Source organism: Scophthalmus maximus, chromosome 13, assembly GCF_022379125.1.
Source record: "Scophthalmus maximus strain ysfricsl-2021 chromosome 13, ASM2237912v1, whole genome shotgun sequence".
NCBI lineage: Eukaryota > Metazoa > Chordata > Actinopteri > Pleuronectiformes > Scophthalmidae > Scophthalmus > Scophthalmus maximus.
Genome location: NC_061527.1, coordinates 1,050,001 through 1,075,000, shown reverse-complemented (window position 1 = coordinate 1,075,000; position 25,000 = coordinate 1,050,001). Strand labels below are relative to the sequence as shown.

The window sequence follows — 25,000 nt, the reverse complement described above, 5'->3', positions numbered from 1 at the left end:
CACACACACACACACAGATAAAAACCTTTTTCGTTGACGCGTTGCAGTTTTCGTTTCAATGAGTAAATTCCAATTATAGGATTAATGTGTTTTCTCTGCTGATAAGGTTAGCGTTAGCATCTCGCTACAGGAACGATAGACCGGCTGATGGGGCCGGATTAGTGTGTGTGTGATTGACAGGTGGATCTTGAAAACAAACAATTAAAGAGCCGCCTGTCGGGACTGATGGAGTTTTGGCGCGTGTGTTCCATATCCCCCGTGCCGCCAGGCGTCAGTGGACGCGAGTGGACGTTAGCGTTACGTGTTTCACCGTCTGCAGACAGATTTTCCTGCCTTGTCATTTTTTCATCCGACAGATTAAAACTGAAACGGAATTTGCAACACATTATCAGTCACAACTGTAATAATGCAAAGCGCCGACCTTATGATTCACATGCTGAAGGCGGAGCCACGATAAGGTCTTTACAGCGAGGAGGCCCCCGGGGGCATCGACCTAATTCACCCAGTTAATAATTCGGCTCCAGACGTTTAAATATTAATGAATCAAATTCTCCTCTATAGTCCTCAGGCCTGTAGATCAGAACATGGTAACGTGTTTGAAACTTTATATAACTCTACAGAAACACGGACAGATTTCTCAGCGACGTTGTTGACGAGTTCAACTACAAACACGTTGTTGAAAATCTGGATACGTGTTCGTAAACAAACTGCGGAGTCTGATTTAATAAAGATTAAAATGACGACTCGCTCTGACGCGAGGCTCCGTCTGGCGTGGCCTTAACGCTCGACTCGCTCCCGCGGCCTGATGGGAGTTCTCCCTGAGTGACAGCGGAGCGCGTTTCATGTGAGCGAGCACAACAAACACAGAAACGTGCGTTCGGGCGGCTGCTGTTTCCATACGAACACGGAGAGGCGGTTTCAGACGGAGGTGAAGCCGCCGGGACCCAGTTTTCAGACGCTCCACATTTCTACTTTAATGAACCCGCAGGAGGAGGAAGGAGGAGGCTGCGTGTCACAGGGACGGAGTGTTGTGTACATGTGGGAACGAGTGAAGCTGTTCTTCTGTTCCTTTGTCCCCCCCCCCCCCCCTCCATCCCTCGCTCCCTCGCTCCCGCTCTCTCACTTCATTATCAGGGAACCAGACGACATGGCTGCTCTGCGCCGCCTGTCAACAAAACTGCTTCAATTTGCACCTTTCTGCTGAAACCCCCTCCTCCCCCTCCTCTTCTTCCTCCTCCTCTTCCTCCTCTTCTTCCTCCCCCTCCTCCTCCTCCTCTTCCTCCCCCTCTTCCTCCTCCTCCTCCTCTTCTTCCTCCTCCTCCTCCTCCTCCTCCTCTTCCTCCTCTGCCTCCTCCTCCTCCTCCCCCTCCTCTTCTTCCTCCTCCTCCTCCTCCTCCCCCTCCTCCTCTTCCTCCCCCTCCTCTTCCTCCTCTTCTTCCTCCCCCTCTTCCTCCCCCTTCTCCTCTTCCTCCTCCCCCTCCTCTTCCTCCCCCAGAGCTCCGTCTAACGGAGACAATACGAGCTGTCTCACTCCTGCTGAGTGGATTCACACCAGCATCGACCCAACATGAAAAACGATCTCACAGAACGAGCTGCAGAGAATAATATTTCTTCACTCTCAGGTTGTGAATCTCACGAGTGTTTGGACGTTTTCACAGCACCTGCCTCGTCTGGTCCGGACCAAAGTTACAGGTGTGAAAGGTTTAGCGCTGCAACAGTTAATCGATTAGTAATCGAATACTAAAATATTCGTCAACTATTTTGACAAGCGATTAATGAGTTCAAGTAGTTTTCATGAAAACAAAAAGTCAAAATTCTCTGATTTCAGCTTCTTCAATGAGAATATTTCCTGGTTTCTTTGCTCCTCTGTGACAGTGAACTGAAGATCTTTAGTAGGAAGTTGTGGCAGCGAGCAGGCAGAAGAAAAATGAAACATAAAGAAAAGTCTTCCTGCCGAACTGACGACACACCGACGTCTACAAACCAATCAGAGTCAAGAATCAGGGAAACGACGACAGGACGGAGGTTTGTCACGTGACGTTCTGCAACATGACAACGTGAAACCAGAACTAACCGGATCAAATGTGAACAACGTAACAAAAACACGAGCGTTGGTTCGGTGTGTAAAACTTCCTTTACCGTCTTCAGACTTTGTCCCAGCGAGGAAAAACTATCTTGCTTGTACCAGAAGAATCTATATCTTAATCAAATCAAACAATAACTGATTTGAAAATTGAGGAAACTAAATGTGAGCGGACACGGCTTTGAAATATCTTTTAAGTTGATATGACAAACTTTATAAAAACAGACTGAAGCTGAATCACCTGAAGCCTGTATTCTCTGTATTGACCAGCAGAGGGCGACTCTATGAGAGAGCAACTCTACTTCTACTTGATTCATAACGTCAGTAAAACAGTTTCCTGGTTCAAACTGAAACTTTGTAAAAAGTAAAAAAAAAGTTCAGATTTTCAGCAACGGAGGGAGAATAAAAAATTATGATGAAATACTGAAGCAACAGAGCGAGAGAAAAGAAAATCAGAGGGATTAGAGTCAAACTTTCTGTAATGGGATTAATAACAGAGGAGGAAGAGGAGGAGGAGGAAGAGGAGGAAGGATTAGATAGAGGGAGGAAGCGAGACAAAGGAGTTTTGATTGACAGTTGATTCCCTGGAGGGACGGCGGCGAGGAGGAAGAGTGACATGTGAGGGGGAGGGGCGGTACAGTAAAGGGAGCAGAAGTCTCTGGGTTGGAGGTGGAGCTAACGGGACGAGAGCCAGCGGCCTCCGAGGACTTTTGTAATTATCGTCATCATCATCACTTTGACAAATCGCTCTGAGTCTAGTTCTCATTTAAAATCAGGGCCGTTCAAAAAATCCAATTAACATGTGATTCTCCGGAGGATCCGGGGACACCCATCCATCCATCCCTCCATCCATCCCTCCATCCATCCATCCATCCATCCATCCATCCATCCATCCATCCAGCTGACGGCAGTTTGATTTGTCCGTGTGCATCTGGAGGCGATCCGCTCATCCCACCGTGACGCCGCCGCGCTGGAGTGCAGAGGAAACGAGTGTCGGAGAGAAGCCTCAGAGCGAGATCGTCTCAGGGGAACGGACACGATGAGTTGAGCTTCGGAGTAAAGATTTGTAGAAATCTGTGTGTATATAGTGTATATACAGTATATCACTGATGTTGCGCGTCTGACAGAGAATGGTCGGACATTCTCGGGTTGTGTTTACTCCCCACGAGAAAATATAAAAGATCCCGGGTCAAACTCACGCGAGTAACACAACGTGAAAATTCACTTTGGTGTGAATATTAGACAATAACACATGAACAGTATTGTCTGGTGACCTTAACCCGAATAAGGTCAAACTCAGAATAAACTGTTTTCTGATCTTAGTCGCTTTTATTTACATCGTGACGTCCTATTGGAGCTTTCCAATAGGACGTCACGTGAATCAGGAAGTGACAATGAGTGTTGATGTTATCATTTCCAAAAGTCGTGTTTATCGTTGATACAGATTATATTGATCAGTGAAGTATCCATGACGATGACAGAGAGTGTACGAGTTGTGAAAAGGCAGAGTGGTAAATGTTTTTGATTGTAACAGATTTTCCACTGAAGACGGTGAATTTAAAAAAAGATTCAAGCAATAAAAAGTGGATGTTTGAAAAGAAACAAGACGAGTGAGAATGTTTTCATGGTGCTCTTTAGATCAAATGAATGAAGAACAACGCTCTCCAACATGTTTGTTGTCGCCGACTAGAAAGGGCAAGAAAAGACTGTGTGTGTGTGTGTGTGTGTGTGTGTGTGTGTGTGTGTGTGTGTGTGCGGCGTCTAGACATTCAATTTCACACTCTTTGAAGTTTGCTGCCCGTCGGCCAAAACGCAGCCGTGTGGATGAACTCGACATGAAGAGACAACAAGGAGAAAAGAGGGACGTGACATTGTTTCTCTTTTCTCCTTCTGTGGTATGAGAAAGCAGTGGAGGGGGGTTTGATATGAGAAGAGCTGGTGGAACAGCGGGGAGTCGACATCATGGATCAGATACAGTATGAGTTCGTGTTAAGGTCTGTACATAGAACCAGCAGCTTGAATATAAGAGGTTCTTTAATTATGTTGTTCATTAATTGAAGATTTTCCTTTTCTTTTACTTTGATTGTAAAGAATAGAGTATATGAATATATATATATATGATATTTTTATATGAATTATGTTTGATGTTTATCACATATTTTAGCAACAAAATAGTATGAATAAATTACAGTTGTATAACAATTGTCTTACTGTTATTTACTATTAATGTGAAGTACAGTAAATTGGTTCAAATTATATTGGACTAGTTTGACAGTTATTAGATTTCTACGGCAAAGCAAATTAATAAAAATATAATAAAACTAAGTTTATTTACAGAAATGTCCAGGATGAATAAAAGCATCGTTACATGACAACTATAATTATTTCAATCTAACTAGTAAATAAGGAAGAGCGAAGGTTCGAACCATCGACCCGAGGCTGCCGCCCGCTATCCTGTCATGTATAATTACATATCTTTGTCAGTGTCTTTCTAATGTCCATGTTTTGAGATGTGCAGATGTTAAGGTTCAGTGTGGAGGATGATCAGTGACATCTGGTGGTGAGGTCGCAGATTGCAGCCGACAGAACAACTGGAGGTTTGTACGATAACGAGCTTGTTCGGTGGTGTTAAAGATGGCGGACAATCGACGTAACATCTCATGAATTTTTCAGCATTAGGGTTTGTTTTTGCAGACTTAATATAACATAAAGCGACTTTTTATACTTTTCATGACCAATCAAACTGACGAATATATATTAGTTTAAAAATCTCATTACCGAAATCTTTATATCGTCAACGTAGGTTTGTCTCGTCTTTCGCTTTCCCGCCACATTTTAACATCCGTCACAGTCAGAGGAAACGGAAACACGAAGCTACTGTTCAACCAATCACGTTGCGATCTCTTATTGCAACCATGAAGTGGAATAACCCCCCCCCCATGGTTTGTCCCTTCAGGGCTTCGGTAGATACATGGTGCCTGCTACTGACTTCTTAGTTTCATGAAAACATGAATATTATTATAATATCAGCGGTACAGATGGATCCTCAGAACCAGAACACGTCCAGCCTCTCGGAGGTTCTGTGTCTGCGAGCAGCTGGATGAAGAGCTGGATGTGAAGTGTGCTCCCATGGTTACAGGTCACTCGCTTCAGAGGACGAGCTCACGTTGTTCTCTCTCAGCGGTCGCCGTGGCTACCGGATGAGCTCATAGCTGGTTTCTAATTGGCTAATCCAGGAGCGGCTGGCGGGAGACGGAGAGAGAGTGCATGAAAACAGAGGGTTGAAGAAGAGAGTGAGAGAACACAAAGAACAGAACAAACAACAGGACGTCTGTTCCCACTTTCCTGCTCTCCGTCTCATTCCGACGATCCATCCATCATCCCCCTCTCTCTCCACCTCTCTCTCTCCCTCTCTTCTAGAACAAACAACAAGAGACCGAGTCCAGCCAAAGTCCAGCCGAGCTCTCGGTGTTGATCCTGCTTCACAGTGACTCAGACACCTTCACACACTGTCGCACCTTCAGCTCAGAGGTCAGGGGGTCGTCGTCCTCTGAGGTTAAACCCTGTGTTCCATTACACTCCGAGTTCTGAGGTGTAATGGAACTGAAGCTGAGCATCAATACATGAACATCACAGACTGTTAATAAAGATGGACGATGTGATGGCTCCTCTAAAGTGAAGCCAATTTATCAAGATCGCCCCCTGGTGTCTGGCTTCAGTATATAGGTCATAAGCCCCACCCCTCCGACTAAACGACTGTTCACTGCAGGAAACACTGACGTGGTTAAGCGTTCACACAACTCGCTCCGATTGTTGGGCTGCAACTAACGGTTATGTTCGTTATCGAGGAATCTGTCGGTTACCTGCTATGTCCATAAAATGGTGAAAAACACTGTTTGTGTAATCACAAGATGTGTTGTTTTGTCCACACTCCAGAGATATTCAGTTAACTGTCAGAGGAGCAAAGCAATCAGAGAATTTGGGCCTTTTTTTCATAAAAAGTACTTGAACTGATATATATCGATTATTAAAATGGCGAAGGCGATTAGTTGATTTAGACGATTACTAATCGATTACTCTGCATGTTTGTGTTTCTATGATGTCATATCACCGAACTTGAAGGATACAACTCATCTTCACCTTCGAGAAAACTTTCTCTTCCCACAGAGTTTTCTACATCACCTCTCTGTGCTCAGGAATGCGCCGCAAAATCTGGTCATTAATTACCCACGGCGCATTGCTTCGGCTCAGCAGATGCACTGTGAGAGAGCAGCCGGTGTTTTGTGGCCAAATCAGGATGAAAGATTGTGGCGACTGAAGCAGCTGGAACGACACCAGCCAGCGGCTGGTCGGGGGAAAAACATAAGAAGACTTTCCTGTTCCTGAAACATCTGATCTGGAAGCTTCTCGAGAAAAACATTGTCATCGGACATCAGGGCCAGAAGAGACGACGCAGAAACAACCGTCCGACAACAACAAGATTATTCTGATTTGACAAGATATTCCCATTGAGATCTCTGACGTACAGTAAATCATAAAGTGAGTCTGTACACAGTTCGTGTTCCCTCCATCAGGGAGGTTCTGGTTTCACCCCGGTCCGTTTGTTTGTTAGGTCGTTCGTTCTTTAACTTACGCAACATCTACTACAGTTACAAGAAAGAATCAATCAGATGAAGGTATGGATAGATTGCATATTTAGGGGAGTGATGGTGAATTCGGATCAAAGACGAGGCAAAGTTTACGTGCAATGAGATTACGTAACTGAACTGAGCTTATTGTGTTCGTACTGTACATCTCTCATCCTCTCCCTCTCCTCTCTCACTGTGAGACTTCTGACGATGGGATGGCTGCAGGAAGAGGAGGAGACGAGAGGAGGTGAGAGGGAGGAGGAGGAGGAGAGGAGGTGAGAGGGAGAGGAGGAGGAGGAGGAGGAGGAGACGAGAGGAGGTGAGAGGAGGTGAGAGGGAGGAGTAGGAGGAGGAGAGGAGGTGAGAGGGAGAGGAGGAAGAGGAGGAGGAGGAGGAGGAGGAGACGAGAGGAGGTGAGAGGGAGGAGGAGGAGGAGAGGAGGTGAGAGGGGGAGGGGGAGGAGGAGGAGGAGAGGAGGTGACAGGGGAGGAGGAGGAGGAGAGGAGGTGACAGGGGGAGGAGGGGGGGAGGAGGAGGAGGAGAGGAGGTGACAGGGGGAGGAGGAGGAGGAGGTGAGAGGGGGAGGGGGAGGAGGAGGAGGAGGAGAGGAGGTGAGAGGGGGAGGAGGAGGAGGAGAGGAGGTGACAGGGGGAGGAGGGGGAGGAGAGGAGGTGACAGGGGGAGGAGGGGGAGGAGGAGGAGGAGGAGATGAGAGGAGGTGAGAGGGAGGAGGGGGAGGAGGAGGAGGAGGAGATGAGAGGAGGTGAGAGGGAGGAGGGGGAGGAGGAGGAGGAGAGGAGGTGACAGGGGGAGGAGGGGGAGGAGGAGGAGGAGGAGGAGATGAGAGGAGGTGAGAGGGAGGAGGGGGAGGAGGAGATGGGAGGAGGTGAGAGGGAGGAGGGGGAGGAGATGAGAGGTGAGAGGGAGGAGGGGGAGGAGAGGCTGATTCTCTGATTCTCTTGATGATTTATTTCAGCTTTTGTTTTAATTTTAAAGTTGCAAAAGTGTTATTTCACTGCTGAACATTGAAGCTTCTCATCAACAGTCTGTTGAACCACAGTTAGCTGTTAGCTGTTAGCAGTTAGCAGAGAGTTAAACCGTTAGCCCTCCCGTTCCTCACCACCTTCGCTGTGATTGGAGGAGGAGCTGCCCCAGGTGAGGTGAGTCTTACCTGGCGGAGCTCCGACAGCGTCTCATTGGTCTCCTGGATGATGTTCAACCTCAGACCGTACCAGCTGACCGCCCGCCTGCAGGCCAGACACTTCCTGTTCCTGTCTACCTCTTCATAAGCCTGCAGCGGCCGCGGACACGCCGTCGCCATCGGACGCCGTGCGACTGCTCTCCGCCCTCAGTCAACCAAACACTATAAACTCTCTCTAATCCATAAAGAACATTTTGCTTGTTTGCTTTTAATTGGCCGGATTTTGCCGTCGATTAGCCTGATCTCTCTCTCTCTCTCTCTCTCTCTCTCTCTCTCTCTCTCTCTTAATCTCTTTCACACACTCGGCGATCAGGAATTCCTCGACGCGGTTTCTCTGCCATTAGACGAGATTTACAAAGAGCTGCTGAGCTTTTGACAAAGGGTCGGAGGAGACGCAGCGTTCCGGGTCAACACAAAAAGATAGAGTGAAATAAAGAACAAAATTCAAGGAAGGAAGGATGGAAAGAAGTGAGTTAATCCATCATCCCGTACCGTCGTTACAGTGTTACTAAAAGAGCAGGAATCAAGAGAACATGAAGCTAATGAACGAGAGGGAAACGAACCTCAACTCATTATTAAACACATCGGACGTTGATAACTCCTCTGTACTTTTCATTTGATGAATAAACGAGTTATTAAACTTCTTTCCTGCTTCTTTGTGTGGTGACAGGCTCCTCCTTCACAACGATTGCTCACATTCGTAGTGTTTAAAAAATAAACCGTAGCGTCGCCGAAGTATCCAGGAGGATTCTACATGTCTGCGAATGTGCAGGGCTGCAACTAACGATTCATCAAATTATTATAATCAAATTGTGTTTCCTGAACCAAAGGTATTTAGTCATAGACGAGCAAAAGAACCAGGAAGTATTCACATTCAACGAAACTTTCGACTACAACCTAAACCGATTTATGCAATTTACAAAAAAAGTTGGCGATTCATTTATCAGTGGATTACTAATTGTGAGATTCATTGTATGAATGTACAGTGAGGGGCCAAATATATCACAACTCAATTTGAGGTTTTCTAGGCGCAAAAGTCGCGACAAAAATATTGAACTAAGAATCCCAAAAGCTGCAGGAACTCAAATTTTAACACTTTCTCCATATGAAACAAAATAAGTGACAAATAAATTATGGTGAAATCACTTCAGTCAATTTAAACGATTCACGACGTGAAAACAAACTGCTGATCATGAAGTTTGGAGGATGTTAAACCGTGTGCGACTAAAGGCTTTGTTAACATTACATGTTATAATATTTGAGGCTTTGAGAAAAAACAAAAAAATGAAATCTCTGAGTCTGTTTCCGCCTCATGAGCGACTTCTTCTTCTTCAGGGAACCTGCTCGTATCTCGTGAAATCTGATCACACGAGTTCACCGCGGAGGATTCGTCTCTCGTGACAAGCGACAATTTGGGGAAAGGATGCAGATGCCGGTGACGGGAGCCAATCACAGGAGAGCCGGTGACCAGACGGGCTGATGTCAGCAGCGCCGACCGGACCTGGACTCAGACTGTGGTTCTGACACAGCAACGGGAACAAGAGAGGCTTTTGTTCGTCAGAGGGAAAAAACGTCTGCTGCTGCCGGAGCCGTGAATGGACACGCTAATCCTGTTCCTCACACTGCAGCAGGACACGCACACACACACACACACACACACGCGCACACACGCACACACGCACGCAACCACACGCAACCACACACACACACACACACACACACACACGCACGCACACACACACACACACACACACACAAACACGCACGCAACCACACACACACAAACACACACACGCAACCACACACACACGCGCACGCACAAACACACACACATGCACACACACCACTCACACACACCACACACACACACCACACACACACACCACACACACACACACACACACACACACACACACACACACACACACACACGCTATCTGTTTGACCTTTCAACCCGACCACATCACACCTCGGCCGCCTCTCGTCGTAGAGGTCGGGTGGTGGAGTGCAGCTCCATGTTTGGTCTCTAAACGCCATTAGAGCGCGATGAGGGAGCGGTGACCTCTGACCCCGGGCCATGTGCTCATCCGCCAGGGAGGCTAACAAGAGGGTGCGTGACCCGACAGGCTTTTCAAGGACGGACACTCCTCATGCCCTCGCACTGAGCTCCACTGCCCAGGATGTGTCTGCTTTACTTCATCAATAACAATTAATATTTCAGCTGCTGAAAAACAACTTGTGGATGTTATTAGTTATAGAAACAGAGGTTGAAACATTTGCTTTTCCACCTGACTGTAAATGTCTTTTATGGACTAATTCTTTCCAATCGGACATTTAAACAACTTTATTGATCAGCGGACACTAAATTACATTCAGGAAATAATCGTACAACTTCTGTCCTTTACGAGATGATGGAACTTCTTTTATCTGCTTATGACTTCATCAATAACTTAAAGTGCCGGCAGTGTTCTTTCTGCTGATCCATGAATCACTGACCCCACGGCCTGTTCTCTAGCGCCACCATCAGGCTTAAATGTCTCTTTCACAAAACACTTTGATACACGAAAAACTACGGGAATAATTCATGTCCATGGAAAAGCTGCTGCACATGATGATGGACGATATATTTAGTTGTTTCTCCTTATGAACCAGAAATACAAGGACCGTCGAAGCCTCATGATCTTCAGGATCGTCCCTGGGATCAGACTTTCACACTCCAGCGTCTAACAGCAGGCAGGTGAACACGTGTCGTTCGTTCAGCTCTGTAATGAGCGTCAAGCCTCCGAGCTTCTTTCTCGGTCCGTGTGTTTAATCCGTCCAGCCGACTTGTGTGTTTTTGGGCACTAAGCCACGAAAACAGATTTACAGCCACGGAAAACGTGTCGACGGCTCCCGACACAAACACGAACACACCGACCGAGTCCAGACGCCAACTGCTGTGAGAGGTCGTCAGTCAGTGCGAGAGTGAAGCCTCCGGAGTATTAATCTCTCAATAAAATATTAGTTGAGCATGAAAACAAAATCCACTTCCTGTCCGGTGAAGGAGAACATCGCGTCTTCTACAACAACACGTCCCGACCACGAGAGATTATTTCTTGTTTGTCTCAGATTTACTTTTAAAGCTACACTGTGTAATATTTAGAAGAACTTATTCACCTGAATTTAATATATTGTCCATAACTCTGTGTTCATATAAGAGTTAAATATAGTTCCATGAGGTGGAGCGACCTCGTGTGAGTCTCCATGTTTCTACGTCGTGTTGAATACGGTTGTTGAACTAAACGTCCAGAATACTTCACGTTCACGCTGATTTTCAGACGCTGCTGGAAACAGGAAGTGGAATCAGCGGTGCACCACCATAAAGTATCCCCTGTCGGTCGCTCGGTCCGCTGCGGTTTGCGACTTTACCACCAGGTGCCGCCAAAAATGAACAGACTGACTCCACATGACGTCACCAGCACAAGATGGCGTCTCCTGAATCGGAGATATTTTAGCTCTTTGATCGTCTTTATCTGTTTAAGGTTTGTAAAAGATAAATTGCTTCAGCATCTTCACTTACTTAAATTGGATGAGCAGTTATTTATGTTGTGAATCAAGGGTCATCTCTGGGCTGTGTTTCTTTTTCATATGCTTCCCCTTGGTAACATGACAAGCAGCGCTAACGTCTCTGCTGTTGCCCGGGCGAAGCCACATTCATTATGGGATTGCACTGAGTAAATTACTCTAAGTGCCAGATGTCTCACTTTCCATGTGTTAATGCATTGACGGATGATGACGTCATATAGTTTTCATCAAGGCCTCGACACGCAGGCAGTGGAGAGTTTGTTATCGTGTGTGTGTGTGTGTGTGTGTGTGTGTGTGTGAATCTCCGACACTGTTAAAACACCTGTACGCGGATTAAAATGGATAGAACAGGTGTAGTTGACGTCGTGGAATTTTAAAACTCAAGGTCAGAGAATACGGGTCAGCGCTCCTCTTCCTCAACCAGGGCTGCAACTAACGATTCTTTTCATCGTCAAGAGATAGATATTCAGTTTACTGTCACAGAGGAGCAAAGAAACCAGAAAATATTCATATTTAAGGAGCTGAAATCAGAGAATTTTGACTCTTTTTCTTCATAAAAACTACTTGAACCGATTAATAGATTATTTAAATAGTTGGCGATTAATTTAGTATTCGATTACTAATCCATTGTGTTGCAGCTCTAGAGTTACAACCTAAGGCTGTAACTCTGCGAGTAAAGATGATTCTTTTTCTATTACCTCATCATGATCATTAGTAAAAGATTTGACCGTCACTGAGGCGACGTCTTCGTTTTGTCTTAACAACAATCCAGTTATCATCCAGATCACATCTCTCTTTCTTAAAGATTAATTTCCAGCTGGAAAAGCAGATGTTCTGCTTCATTTACCTTTCTGAAAATCTGTGTGTGTGTGTGTGTGTGTGTGTTGCAGCTGTACTGACTCACTAAAGGACTCAAAGGTGGAAGAAACACTGAAAGAAAAAAGGAGGTACAGTAAAGTACAGTACAGTAAAAGAAGCTCGAACGCAGTCAGGGATGAATTAAATTACTGAAGAAGAGAGTAAACCTCCAGCCAAGGTCGAACAAACCTACTCAGAGTCTGGATCTTACAGTCGGAATATAAGAAGGACGACGGACGACGACTGATAATCTGTTCAAACATAAACATACAGATCTCTATGTCATAAATATGTTTGACCAGATCTTCAAAACTACAGCTGGGATCAGACGAGGATGTGTATTGTCGCACTACGTCAGTCTCTTTCTTCCTCATGAGATCTTTAACATCCTGTCGTGTGGGATGTGCTGGGACTTTCAAATGTTGGAAGTGTGAGAATGTTTGAAAGAAGAAGTGTGTGTGTGTGTGTGTGGGTGTGTGTGTTAGTATGTTTTCCTTACTGAAAGCAGCTGGAAAAATGTGATCAGGGGAAAATGAGAGCAAATATTTGAGTGTGTGTGACAACGTGACAAAGTGTGTGTGAGCACATTCTTTCTTTAACCAAGTCAAATTCCCAGCGTGTGACCTTCGACCCCTGCGACTAACTGTGGATTTTTACCTGGAGTCCTCTGCGCCTCAGAATGCTCGAGTCGTCCATGATTCCGTGAGCTCAGGGTTTTTCCTTTTTGGTTTTCGTTAACAAAGCTGCAAAAGTTCAGACACTTTCCGGGAAGTTACATCGCGGCCTCATCGCTCGCCGTCGTCCTTCGCTCTGTGTCCATCTGCCGATGAGCCGCCGCCGACTCGACACTCGGACTACGTGGAAGATGTGGAGGAAGGAATCCTCTCCGCTCTTCGCACGAGTCTCTGGTTCTTTGAAGAGGAAGAAGAAGAATCCTCAGTTTCAGGGATATTTCCTTCTGCGTCAACAAATGTTTCAAAGACAAACAACGGAGAAAAGTGCTGCAGTCGTCTGTTGTTTCTCCTTTATCTCATTCTTTTCATTCCGGCCCGTCGCAGAGAGAAGGTGTGGTCGGGATGAGGAGCACGTGTCGTCTCCCGAGCCCCGGCCTCCGTTCAGGACACGCCCCTCCTCCTCCTCCTCCTCCTCCTCCTCCTCCTCCTCCCTCTCACGCACTCCGGCGCTTCCAAGCTCTCGTCTTTATCTGTTTTCCACAAAAACCCTTGTGCTCCTCCGTCGGCCACTAGCCCAGAGCAGACTCTGCTCCCTCCATTATTCAAGGGCGGAACGTAATGATGACAATAGGGCGTCGGGGGGAGGGAGGGAGCGAGGGAGGGAGGGAGGCACCAGCTTGCTGCCCTCTGGCTTAATTAGAGTCGAGCTGTAACTCGGTCCTGAGATCGCTGCACAAACACATGGAGGGAGCCGGCTTCCTGGAATGTCTCTGGACCGGAGCGCAGGCAGGACGGACAGATGGAGTGTGTGTGTGTGTGTGTGTGTGTGTGTGTGTGTGTGAACACAGTTTTTGGACAAAAGGCCTCGCAATAACTTTTTCTTCCTCTTCGGAACCAGGAATAAAGAGAGAGGCGTCTGGAAGCTGCAGGACTCACCCGGCCACAGAGAGACGACGAGGACGACGACGGAACACAAGAGGTGGTTTGTTCGTCAGCAGCCGTCAAACCGAGCGAGGAGGCCACTCGCATCCGTCTCCATGCCGACGAGCCGACGGGGCCCGGCTCCGTGTGGCCGATGGACGACGGCCGGGGCTCAGGTCCGAGTCTGTCACTGACATCTCTTCCTCATCTCAGCCGCTCTCTCTCCTCTTCTGTGCTGCCGTCAGCGTCAGATCCTCGCTGCAGGATGATGAGGAGGAGGAGGAGAAGTGGCCCGGCTGAGAGGGGAGGATGAAGAGGAGGAGGAACGAGGGATGAGAGAAGAGAGAGAGGAGCAGCACACACTCCGTCCTTCCTCTTCGATTCTCTCCGTCTCCTCTGTTGTTGCTTTCTTCTCCCTCTGATGTGTCAGTGTGCTCACATGCTCTGACTCCTCCCCCTCCTCCTCCATCACACGCTCTCTCTCCCCCTCTCTCTCTCTGCGGAGGCGGCCAATCAGGCGCGAGCAGCAGACAGAGACTTTCGCTCACGATGAATGGAGGGAGGACGAGCGTTCCCCCCCCCATTCCTCCGCACCACTCGCCTCAGCCTCGCTCGCACTGAGATCAAAACAAGAGGGTGTGTTCACAGCACACGCACACACACACACACATACATGCGCACACACACTGTGGTGTTTGGATCAATTATTAATGAGGTGGATGATCAGAGGATTGAGGTTCATCACTTATTCAAAACGATGAATTTAACACAGGCCGATTCCATCGTCTCACAGTGTGATTGTGGCCAAAAGTGTGCGGACACGCAAACATTACGTTAACGATCATTAACGTCTGACTGTGTGTCGGCCGCAAGAACGTTGAAGTCCATGATGTGTTGGGGAAATTAGTTTTTGCATTACGTTGTGATTTGGCTGCCGGATCATTTGAGTTAACACAACCCGTGAACATCTGCCCGTTCTCCATCACACGAGGACGTCAGTGACGTCGGGGGGATCTGAACGCCATTTGTTTTTTTGCGACATCGCGTCACGTGAAGTGAATTTCATGTCTTTGCGTCGCCCGACATTAACTTTGTATGGAATGTCATTGCGCGAATAATTCGCTCTGCGTCAACGACAACGAGCCGATGTGCTGTGAAATCAGGACTTTATCCTAAACCTGTGAACCTCAGGAGCCGCACAGCATCACCTGGAGGAGAAACCCGACACAGGACAGCGTGGGGCCCCTCCCCTCTCTGAGGCCCCTCCCCTCCGCGCTCCGGGCCCCCAGCCTCCGGTTAGAGCGTCAGTGTTAATGGGAGTAAAGGTCAAAGGGGCCACAGAGAGGAATGTTCACTGACCCTCTGGCTTCTGACGCTCTGCTGCTAAGAACACAGAGCGGCTCAGAGACGAGGCCTCGCGTTCACACTGACGACGTGACGCTGTGAACATCACATCACTAATATTCTCATTCTGTTATTTCCTCATCAGCTGCTCGCTGTGTAGAAACAAGTGTTTTTCCTTTGGGATTAATCAACATGTGAGTCTGTGGTGAGTATTGGAAGCGGCAGGACGGTTTATGTGGGATGAGGCGTCTCTGTCGGATCTTAGTGCTGATTGGCTTTCGCCATATTGCGTCACGCCAACATGGAACAGTCATAATTTACGTTACTCGCATCCAGTTGGAATATGAAGCAAAGTACGAGCCCGTTATGCGTCTCACCCACGCCGGCGCACCGTATTAGGCTCCGCCCCCTATGCATGCTCCAACACACACACACACACACACACACACACACACACACACACACACACACACACACACACACACACACACACACACACACACACACACACACACACACACACACACACACACACACACACACACACACACACACACACACACACACACACACACACACACACACACACACGACTCCACACATCAAAGACCAAATCCTACAGATCCATAACCTACCGAACAATTCCTTTCCTTTTCCTCCGAGAGACAGAAAGATCAGCACGGAAAAAATAAGGCGGTTAATCAAACCCCCCCAACGAAGCAAAAGTGTCAAAGATATTTGATTCATAGGTTTGCAACTGGTGCGTCATAAAAAAAGTGTCTGTACTTTCGTCAGTCCACAGTTTCACTTCCAGCGAAGCAGCTGAACCGTGTTTCTGTCGCTTGCAGCTTCTCACAGATACTGAGAAACAAGATGCTCGGAGTGGAGAGAGTGGAGGATGAAGAAGAAGAAGAAGTGAGAATGGAGGAGAAGAGAAGAAGGATAAGAAAAGAAAAGATGAGAGAAGAGGCAGAGCAGTGTTTTCCTGGTCTGAGCCTCTGCTGCTGTTGGAGGTTAATTGAAGTTGTGGCCTCGTCGTCCTGTCGATGACAAACTGCAGAGAAAAGCTTTTTCTGCACTTCCTTATATATTTTATATACGTGTCTTATATATGATCAACACTCAGACGGGCTTTTAGGAGAAAGAGACGGAGGAGGAGGAGGAGACTGAGGAGAAAGAGACGGAGAAGGAGGAGAACCCAGCGTGAAAATGAAAAACATGAGGCCTGTGTGTTATTCTGACAGCTGTGTGTGTGTGTGTGTGTGTGTGTGTGTGTGCTGACAGGTTGCGTGCAGCTCCGTCTACACATTGTGCTGACGCTGTGTTTGAATGTGCGTCAGCCTCCTCAGAGCAGAGTTAAATTAAACATGACGGTGTTTGTTACTGACGGACCGACCGTCTCACACACACACACACACACACACACACACACACACACACACACACACACACACACACACTCTCTCTCTCTCTCTCTCTCTCTCTCTCTCTCTAGAAAGAGCTGTGACCTCACGTACTCTCCAGCCTTCAGACTCGCTGCCTCCTCTCAGCATGAAGCTCCTTCATCATCCAGACAGACAGTAAAGGCTGCTCTGCTCTGTTCACCTGAACAAGCCCCAGTTTCAACAGGAGAGGAGGAAGAGGAAGAGGAGGAAGAGGAGGAGAAAGAGTCTTTGTTTCAAAAGTCGGCGTTAGAAGCAAAGTCTCGCGGGGACTGAAATGACTCTGGAAGGTTTTATATACGACAGAGCTTCACCTCTACCAAACTACGTCTGAGTAACTTCTATAGATCCAGTTGCACACAACAGAACCTGTGGGAGGGGCTAACACAGACAGGCCCTGCCCATACACACAAGCTCTCGCCCAATCAGGAGTCAGTGTCATGACGTTTATATTGTATCATCAAATAACTAATGAGAAGCAAAGTGATCAGAAACATGAACACGTGAACAAGCATCAGTGTGATAACAACGACCTCACATGAGATGGAGGGGGCGGGGCTTCTGACCTGTACTGCAGCCAGACTCCAGGGGGCGGGGCTTATGACCTGTACTCCAGCCAGACTCCAGGGGGCGGGGCTTATGACCTGTACTCCAGCCAGACTCCAGGGGGCGGGGCTTATGACCTGTACTGCAGCCAGACTCCAGGGGGCGGGGCTTATGACCTGTACTGCAGCCAGACTCCAGGGGGCGATCATGAGAATTTGGCTTTATTCGCTGACGTTCACTGTCGATCTGGGCGACGCTACTAACGAACGGACAAACTGGATGGACCAATCCCGCTCACTTTCCTAATCTCCTGCTGTGGCCCTTTAAGAGACGCCCCCCCCTCCTCCTCCCTCCGAGCCCCCCAGTGAGCCGCTGCTCCCATTTTTCACTAACGTGGAAATCCTGGCTGTGATGAAGCTCAGACGGGTTCAAAGCTGAAAAGAGGAAGAGGGGAAGAGGAAGGAGGGGATGAAAAGGACATGGGGGTGTGTTACAATAAAGCTTCTCCCCCCTGGATGTGGGGGGGGGGGTTGATAAGAAAACACTGAGTCAGCCTGTATGAGATTAACACAGTGATGGAGAGGAAGGATGAAAGAGAACAAGGGGAGATGGAGAGAGGAAGAGAGAAAAGGCTAAAGGCTCATCTTCTCTTCATCCGCGACTTTTCCTCAATATGTGAAATATGAATGTGATGAGATATTCATCTCTCCCTCCCTCCATGGTTTCATTTTACATCTGGTCTCAACGTCTCTGAATTGGAGGTGAAGGAGAAGTCATAACATCATCTGTGAACAATCAAAGCTCTTTTTCATTGGCAAAGTGCTACAAGTACAAAATAATGTGGCCATGACCAGAACCAACACTGTCGCCAGCGAGATTATGAACCGAGTCTGAACCCTGCACACACACACGCACGCACGCACGCACACGCACACACACACACACACACACACACACACACACACACACACACACACACACACACACACACACACACACACACACACACACGCCCGTGTGAACTTGTCGACCTGCTGGTTAAAGTGTAAATCCGAGCCACGTTTCACAGACTGAGATCAGCTCAAAGCAGCAGAGAGAAGATTTGACTACATAAACTGTGTGTGTGTGTGTGTGTGTGTGTGTGTGTGTGTGTGTGTGCGTGCGCACGTTTCCTTGAAACTGGAAGGATGGGAGAGGGGCCAAGAAATGTCAGGATCCAGGAAATTTATTTTTAAATGTCTTTTTTTTAACACTGTGAGACGTTTTAAAAATTTTCACAGATTTCAAAGACTCGCAGGTCAGAACATTAATGCCGACTGAAAGTAAAACTTCTGAGCAGAATCACCGTCTTGTGTTGACATGAGACACCAGAGTTCAGTGTCGACTGACGGTAAACACTGATCACATTACTGTCTGGATGTAATCTCATGATCTCTGTGATGCTTCAGAAGGTTCAGGCAGAAGTTTTTATGATATTATTAATATGGATGCACCGAAATCGTTTGAGCGAAAATAGACAGAATTTTTTTGGGATTTTGTTTTATTTTAAGTTGTATTGTGCTTTGCTGGTATGATGTTCAGTGTTATGACAATATTTATAAATTGTACTTTTGTAATTGATTTTTTCCTTGAAAAGCAAGACAAAAAAAGTGAAAAGCACATTGAGGCTAAAATAAATAAAAAACTGTAAAAAATTAAAACTCGGTTTCTGTCAACAATTTTCATTTCGGTGCATCCTTAATTATTGACATGATGAGTCAGTGTGGTCGGACCTGCAGAGAACAAACAGAAACCTGAGGTCAAACGTAACAAACAGGTTTTAACTAGAGGACAAGTTCCTGCAGCTCAGAGGCACAAAACAGAGACGTGGAGGAGAAAGATTTAAAACAACACTGATAGAAAGAGACAGGAGGGAGGAGGAGGGAGGAAGGAAGGAGGAGGAGAGGAGGGAGGACGAGGGAGGAGGAGGGAGGAGACGAGGGAGGACGAGGGAGGAGGAGGAGGAGGAGAGGAGGAGGGAGGACGAGGGAGAGGAGGGGAGGAGGAGGGATGAGAGGAGAGAGGAGGAGGGGGAGGAGGAGGAGGAGAGGAGGGAGGACGAGGGAGGAGGAGGGAGGAGGAGGAGAGGAGGGAGGACGAGGGAGGAGGAGGAGGAGGAGAGGAGGAGGGAGGACGAGGGAGAGGAGGGGAGGAGGAGGGAGGACGAGGGAGGAGAGGAGAGAGGAGAGAGGAGGAGGGAGGAGGAGAGGAGGAGGAGGGAGGAGGAGAGGAGGAGGAGGGAGGACGAGGGAGAGGAGGGGAGGAGGAGGGAGGAAAGGAGGAGGGGGAGGAGGGGGAGGGAGGAGGGGAGAGGAGGGGAGGAGGAGAGGAGGAGGGAGGAAAGGAGGAGGGGGAGGAGGGGGAGGGAGGAGGGGAGAGGAGGGGAGGAGAGAGGGAGGAGGGGAGGAGAGAGGAGGAGGAGGAGGAGGGAGGACGAGGGAGGAGAGGAGAGAGGAGGACGGAGGGAGGAGGGGAGGAGAGAGGAGGATGGGAGAGGAGGGGAGGAGAGAGGAGGAGGAGAGGAGGAGGAGGAGGAGGGAGAGAGGAGAGAGGAGGACGGAGGGAGGAGGGGAGGAGAGAGGAGGAGGGGAGGAGAGAGGAGGAGGGGAGAGGAGGGGAGGAGAGAGGAGGAGGAGAGGAGGAGGAGGAGGAGGAGGAGGGAGAGAGGAGAGGAGGAGGATGGGGAGGAGGGAGGAGGGAGGAGGAGGAGGGAGGGAGGAGGAGGGAGGAGGGGAGGAGAGAGGAGGAGGGGAGAGGAGGGGAGGAGAGAGGAGGAGGAGAGGAGGAGGAGGAGGAGGAGGAGGGAGAGAGGAGAGGAGGAGGATGGGGAGGAGGGAGGAGGGAGGAGGAGGAGGGAGGGAGGAGGAGGGAGGGAGGAGGGAGGGAGGAGGGGAGAGGAGGGGAGGAGAGAGGAGGAGGAGGGAGGAGGAGGAGGAGGGAGGAGGGAGGAGGAGGGAGGGAGGAGAGGAGGAGGAGGAGGATGAGGAGGAGGGAGGAGTACGAGGGAGGACGAGGGAGGAAAGGAGAGGAGAGGAGAGGAGGAGGAGGAGGAGGGAGGAGGAGGAGGGAGGGAGAGAGGAGAGGAGGAGGATGGGGAGGAGGGAGGAGGGAGGAGGAGGAGGGAGGGAGGAGGAGGGAGGAGGGGAGGAGAGAGGAGGAGGGGAGAGGAGGGGAGGAGAGAGGAGGAGGAGAGGAGGAGGAGGAGGAGGAGGAGGGAGAGAGGAGAGGAGGAGGATGGGGAGGAGGGAGGAGGGAGGAGGAGGAGGGAGGGAGGAGGAGAGGAGGAGGAGGAGGAGGAGGAGGGAGAGAGGAGAGGAGGAGGATGGGGAGGAGGGAGGAGGGAGGGAGGAGGAGGGAGGAGGAGGAGGAGGAGGGAGAGAGGAGAGAGGAGGAGGGGAGAGGAGGGGAGGAGAGAGGAGGAGGAGAGGAGGAGGAGGAGGAGGAGGAGGGAGAGAGGAGAGGAGGAGGATGGGGAGGAGGGAGGAGGGAGGAGGAGGAGGGAGGGAGGAGGAGGGAGGGAGGAGGGAGGGAGGAGGGGAGAGGAGGGGAGGAGAGAGGAGGAGGAGGGAGGAGGAGGAGGAGGGAGGAGGGAGGAGGAGGGAGGGAGGAGAGGAGGAGGAGGAGGATGAGGAGGAGGGAGGAGTACGAGGGAGGACGAGGGAGGAAAGGAGAGGAGAGGAGAGGAGGAGGAGGAGGAGGGAGGAGGAGGAGGGAGGAGAGGAGGGGGGAGGGAGGAGGGAGGAGGACGAGGGAGGGAGGAGAGGAGGAGGACGAGGATGAGGAGGACGAGGATGAGGAGGAGGGAGGAGGACGAGCGAGGACGAGGGAGGAAAGGAGAGGAGGCGTATGCCAGATGGAAAGACAATTGAATTTTCTCTCCGTCATCAGAGATGGCTGATACGGTCAGAAGTGGATTAGCTCATCTCCAACATGGCAGCAGAGGGTTTGTGTGTGTGTGTGTGTGTGTGTGTGTGTGTGTGTGTGTGTTCACGTGAGTGAGGAACAGGAAGCGTCTGATTCAGTCTGACGATCCGACTGTGACCTGATACTAACACACACGTCAACCTTCCAATGTAACGTTATCTACGTTTACATCTAAATGTTAAAGCCCCAGTGTGTAATTCTTGTAATTTTCCGGCGCCATCTGGTGGTAAAGTTACAACTGCAACCAACTGAGCGACCGACAGGGGACACTTTATGGCGGCGCACCGCTGATTCCACTTCCTGTTTCCAGCAGCGTCTGAAAATTCAACATGAACGTGAACGTGTTCTGGACGTTTAGTTCAACAACCGTATTCAACAGGACGTAGAAACATGGAGACTCACACGGAGGTCGGTCCACCTCATGAACTATATTTAACATATATGAACACAGAGTTATGGACAATATATTCAGTTTCTGTGAATAAGTTCTTCTAAATATTACACCCTGTAGCTTTAATGCGCAAAATACGGAATAGAAACAACTTTGTCGAATAAGTTCTGACGCAGCTCGTCTTTCTGTCGACACCATCTCTGTGAAAAAGAAAGTTGCCGAGGCTCCGCGGCCTCCTGTTGAACGAGATCAAAGCGCAGGAGGAAGCTGAGCAGCCGCGGGGACGACGGAGCGCCTGTCGGGGTTCAGACGCCTTGTTGTTCCTCTCACTCTGAACTTCACGGCTGCTGCCAAAGCTGAAACTCTCCGTTTGGTCTCTTGGTCCCAAATCAAACTCTGGGGGGAGAATGAATGCTGTTTGCCATCCGGCTGCCAGAAGCTCACATTTGTTTGAGGCTTCTGCCTTTTATTTATATTTTCTGGCTGGTGAATCCAAATGAAAAGCTGCTGGCGGAGGATGAAACATTGTGAAGTGAGAGAAGAAACACGACAAACAGCTTCGACGACGAGACGGCGACCAGCGAAGGAACATTTGAATTACTCCATGTTGTACGTGACCGAGCTCTGTGTTGTTGGAAAGTGTTTCAAGGTTTTATCATCGAATAGTTTGGACTCAATGGAAACAGCATGAAGGGAAAAATAACGGGCCTCTTTGAAATTTTCCCCTTCAATGTTGGACAAAGGTATTTATTGTTTTTTGACGAACCAGACAGACTGACGCGGAACTAAAGAATAAATCAATTCCGACCAAGTGTCAATCCACCGTGACGTCACCACTGGTTCGCCAGCTGCAGTTTTGAAGTTTAGCAATTTGAACCAGCGCCATCTTGTTTCTTTTTGATACCAGACATGGCAACCCTGCACCCATTGGACGGTCCCAGCTGTCAATCACAACTAGAGCTGCAACAGTTAATCGACTAATAGATTAGTAATCTACGACTAAATTAATAGCCAACTATTTTCATAATTGATGAATCGGTTCAAGTAGTTTTAATGATAAAACTGCTTCTTCAATATGAATATGTTCTGATTTCTTTGCTCCTCTGTGACAGTAATCTGAATATCTTCGGCGTGAGGATGAAACAAAAACTTCATCTTGAGGTTTTGGGAAACACGATCAACATTTTTCAAACAGATTAATTGACAGACTAATCGATAAAGTTGTGAGTATTTTGTTGTTTATGTGTTTATTCATAATTATTTTCTTTTTTTTAATCTCTCCACTCGATTGGTGGATCCGGCTCTGAGCGGTACCAACCCTCGCAACCACCAAAGCATACGTGACACTTGTAAAGATACGTTGTTTGATTAACCTCATTGTATTTAATATGTCTGAAGCTGCGGTAAAAGACGCACGCACGCACGCACGCGCACGCGCACACGCACACGCACACACACACACACACACACTTGGCCTCTCCGAGAGGCCTAAAGTACAAGATCAATACATCAGCAGTGTGATGGATGGACGGCAACATGAACCCGAGATCTACAGAGGAGGAGGAGGAGGACGAGGAGGAGGACGATGGGGGATGAAGCAGTAACAGGATCTTCTTCGAAAAACTAACGAGGTCGATAAGATATAGAGGAATCTGCTGAATCTCACTGACCCCAGATCTGTGTCCGGGTCCGAGGACAAGAGGAAGAGACAAAGAGGAGGAAACAGACAGTGTGTGTGTGTGTGTGTGTGTGTGTGTGTGTGTGTGTGTGTGTGTGTGTGTGTGTGTGTGCGTGTGTGTGCGTCCTCTCTTTAACCCTGTTAGTGTGATGGATGCTGGACATTAGGTTCTGGACCAGAGGACACTTGTGGGTCGGCTCAGACCAAACACCATAGATCACTGCTCCACACACAGAGTCCATTAGAGAGGCGATCGCTCACTCCACTAATTAACAGCCACTCATTTGTGTGTGCGTGCATGTGCATGCATGTGCATGTGCGTGTGTGCGTGCGTGTGTGTGTGTGCGTGCGTGGGCTTAAGAGGGAGCTAATAAAACTAAGTAAAGCTGGTTTCCAAATAAGCTACTGAGCTATAATCAATAATCCTCCTGCCACGCTCAGCGTGTGCGTGTGCGTGTGTCGTCGCACACGTGTCGGGACACACGGACACACGCACACACACACACATGTATGTTCATACTGACACGAAAAATGATAATAATTATTGCAAAACATCATTTCCTTCAATAGTTCTATGTGTGTTGATATGAATGTATGATTCCGCACAAAGAGGAGGAATGACAAATAATCTCACCAACTGTTCTGTCGTGACATGTTTTACTGTTTTAAAGAGGAATTTAAAAACATAATCGTCCATCTGGTTTCTTTTTAACTGATTTGACTGATTTATTCTGATAATTATCGATAACGGCCGATTTGAAAATATCTTGATGTGTGACATTTTTGGAATCAACCTCACCAGAGCACCAGAGTGAACAAGGAAACCAAAGTCAATGTGCAACACTGAGTTTGGAGCAAAATATTAATCAAATGAATTCAGGTTTAAAATATTCTGTTTGATTTAAATACATTATATGTTTCTGTTTTAACTTAACTGAATCTGACTGTTATGGATCAAAGCGAATATTAGGTAGGAAAATTCTGATACCAATACATCAGCTGATTGATATAATATATATATATATATATATATATATCACTGTCACTGTTGTTCAACCTCACAGGTTAAAGTCTTTGAAACACAGATACATAAAGAGAATAAAGGTCACAGAACTTCTGTTATTATCTAGTTTGACTGTTTCATAACTGAAAAAGATCACAGATTCATAATAAAAAAAATAAAAATATATATATATTGTTTTTTTAATGATTGGTTATCAAACCCTTTTGATCACATATCATATATAATCATATATGTAATATATTATAATGTTCTGTTTAAAACTTCAAAGCTCTTATTTTGAAAAGTAGCAGAAGCAAAGAGTACAGTAACAAACAGCTGTTAGAATACGTTAAATCATTTTTTATTTATTTAAATGCACTAGTATTGGATCGGTACTGGGTACTAAGAGGGAGAAACGTGATATCGGAACATCTCAAATTAAAAATAAAAACCTCTTTACGTCGACTAATTACTGCAGAGGAATTAAAGATGTTGTTCTTTGTTTTCCCTCCAAATGTTTTTTTTTCATGTTTCATCCCTAATTGATGTCACGTTGACTCTCTCAACGGGAGGTGTGTGTGTGTGTGTGTGTGTGTGACTTGTCGTGCGAAGGCAAAGGAAAACAAAGACAAATTGAACGCACCATCCGATCTTATTCCTATTAGCTGCAAAGTCGTGGGACGTCTGCAGGAGTCTGAAGTCGG

The 25,000-nt window shown here is 47.8% G+C and overlaps 1 protein-coding gene across 8 annotated transcripts in view; it reads right to left on the bottom strand.

Moving 5' to 3' along the window:
- Positions 1-25,000, bottom strand: part of mast2 (microtubule associated serine/threonine kinase 2) — an 88,686-nt gene that overhangs the window by 41,433 nt on the left and 22,253 nt on the right. Inside the window, exon 1 of one of the 8 annotated variants that reach the window (XM_035648912.2) lies at positions 12,992-13,460. The exons of 6 other annotated variants lie outside the window; for them this stretch is intronic. In XM_035648912.2, the coding sequence (XP_035504805.2) occupies positions 12,992-13,030 (39 nt within the window). In that variant the 5' untranslated portion in view covers positions 13,031-13,460. Of the gene's footprint in view, positions 1-12,991; positions 13,461-25,000 lie in introns of those variants that run through there. One more of the 8 variants, XM_035648915.2, reaches the window with a different exon arrangement.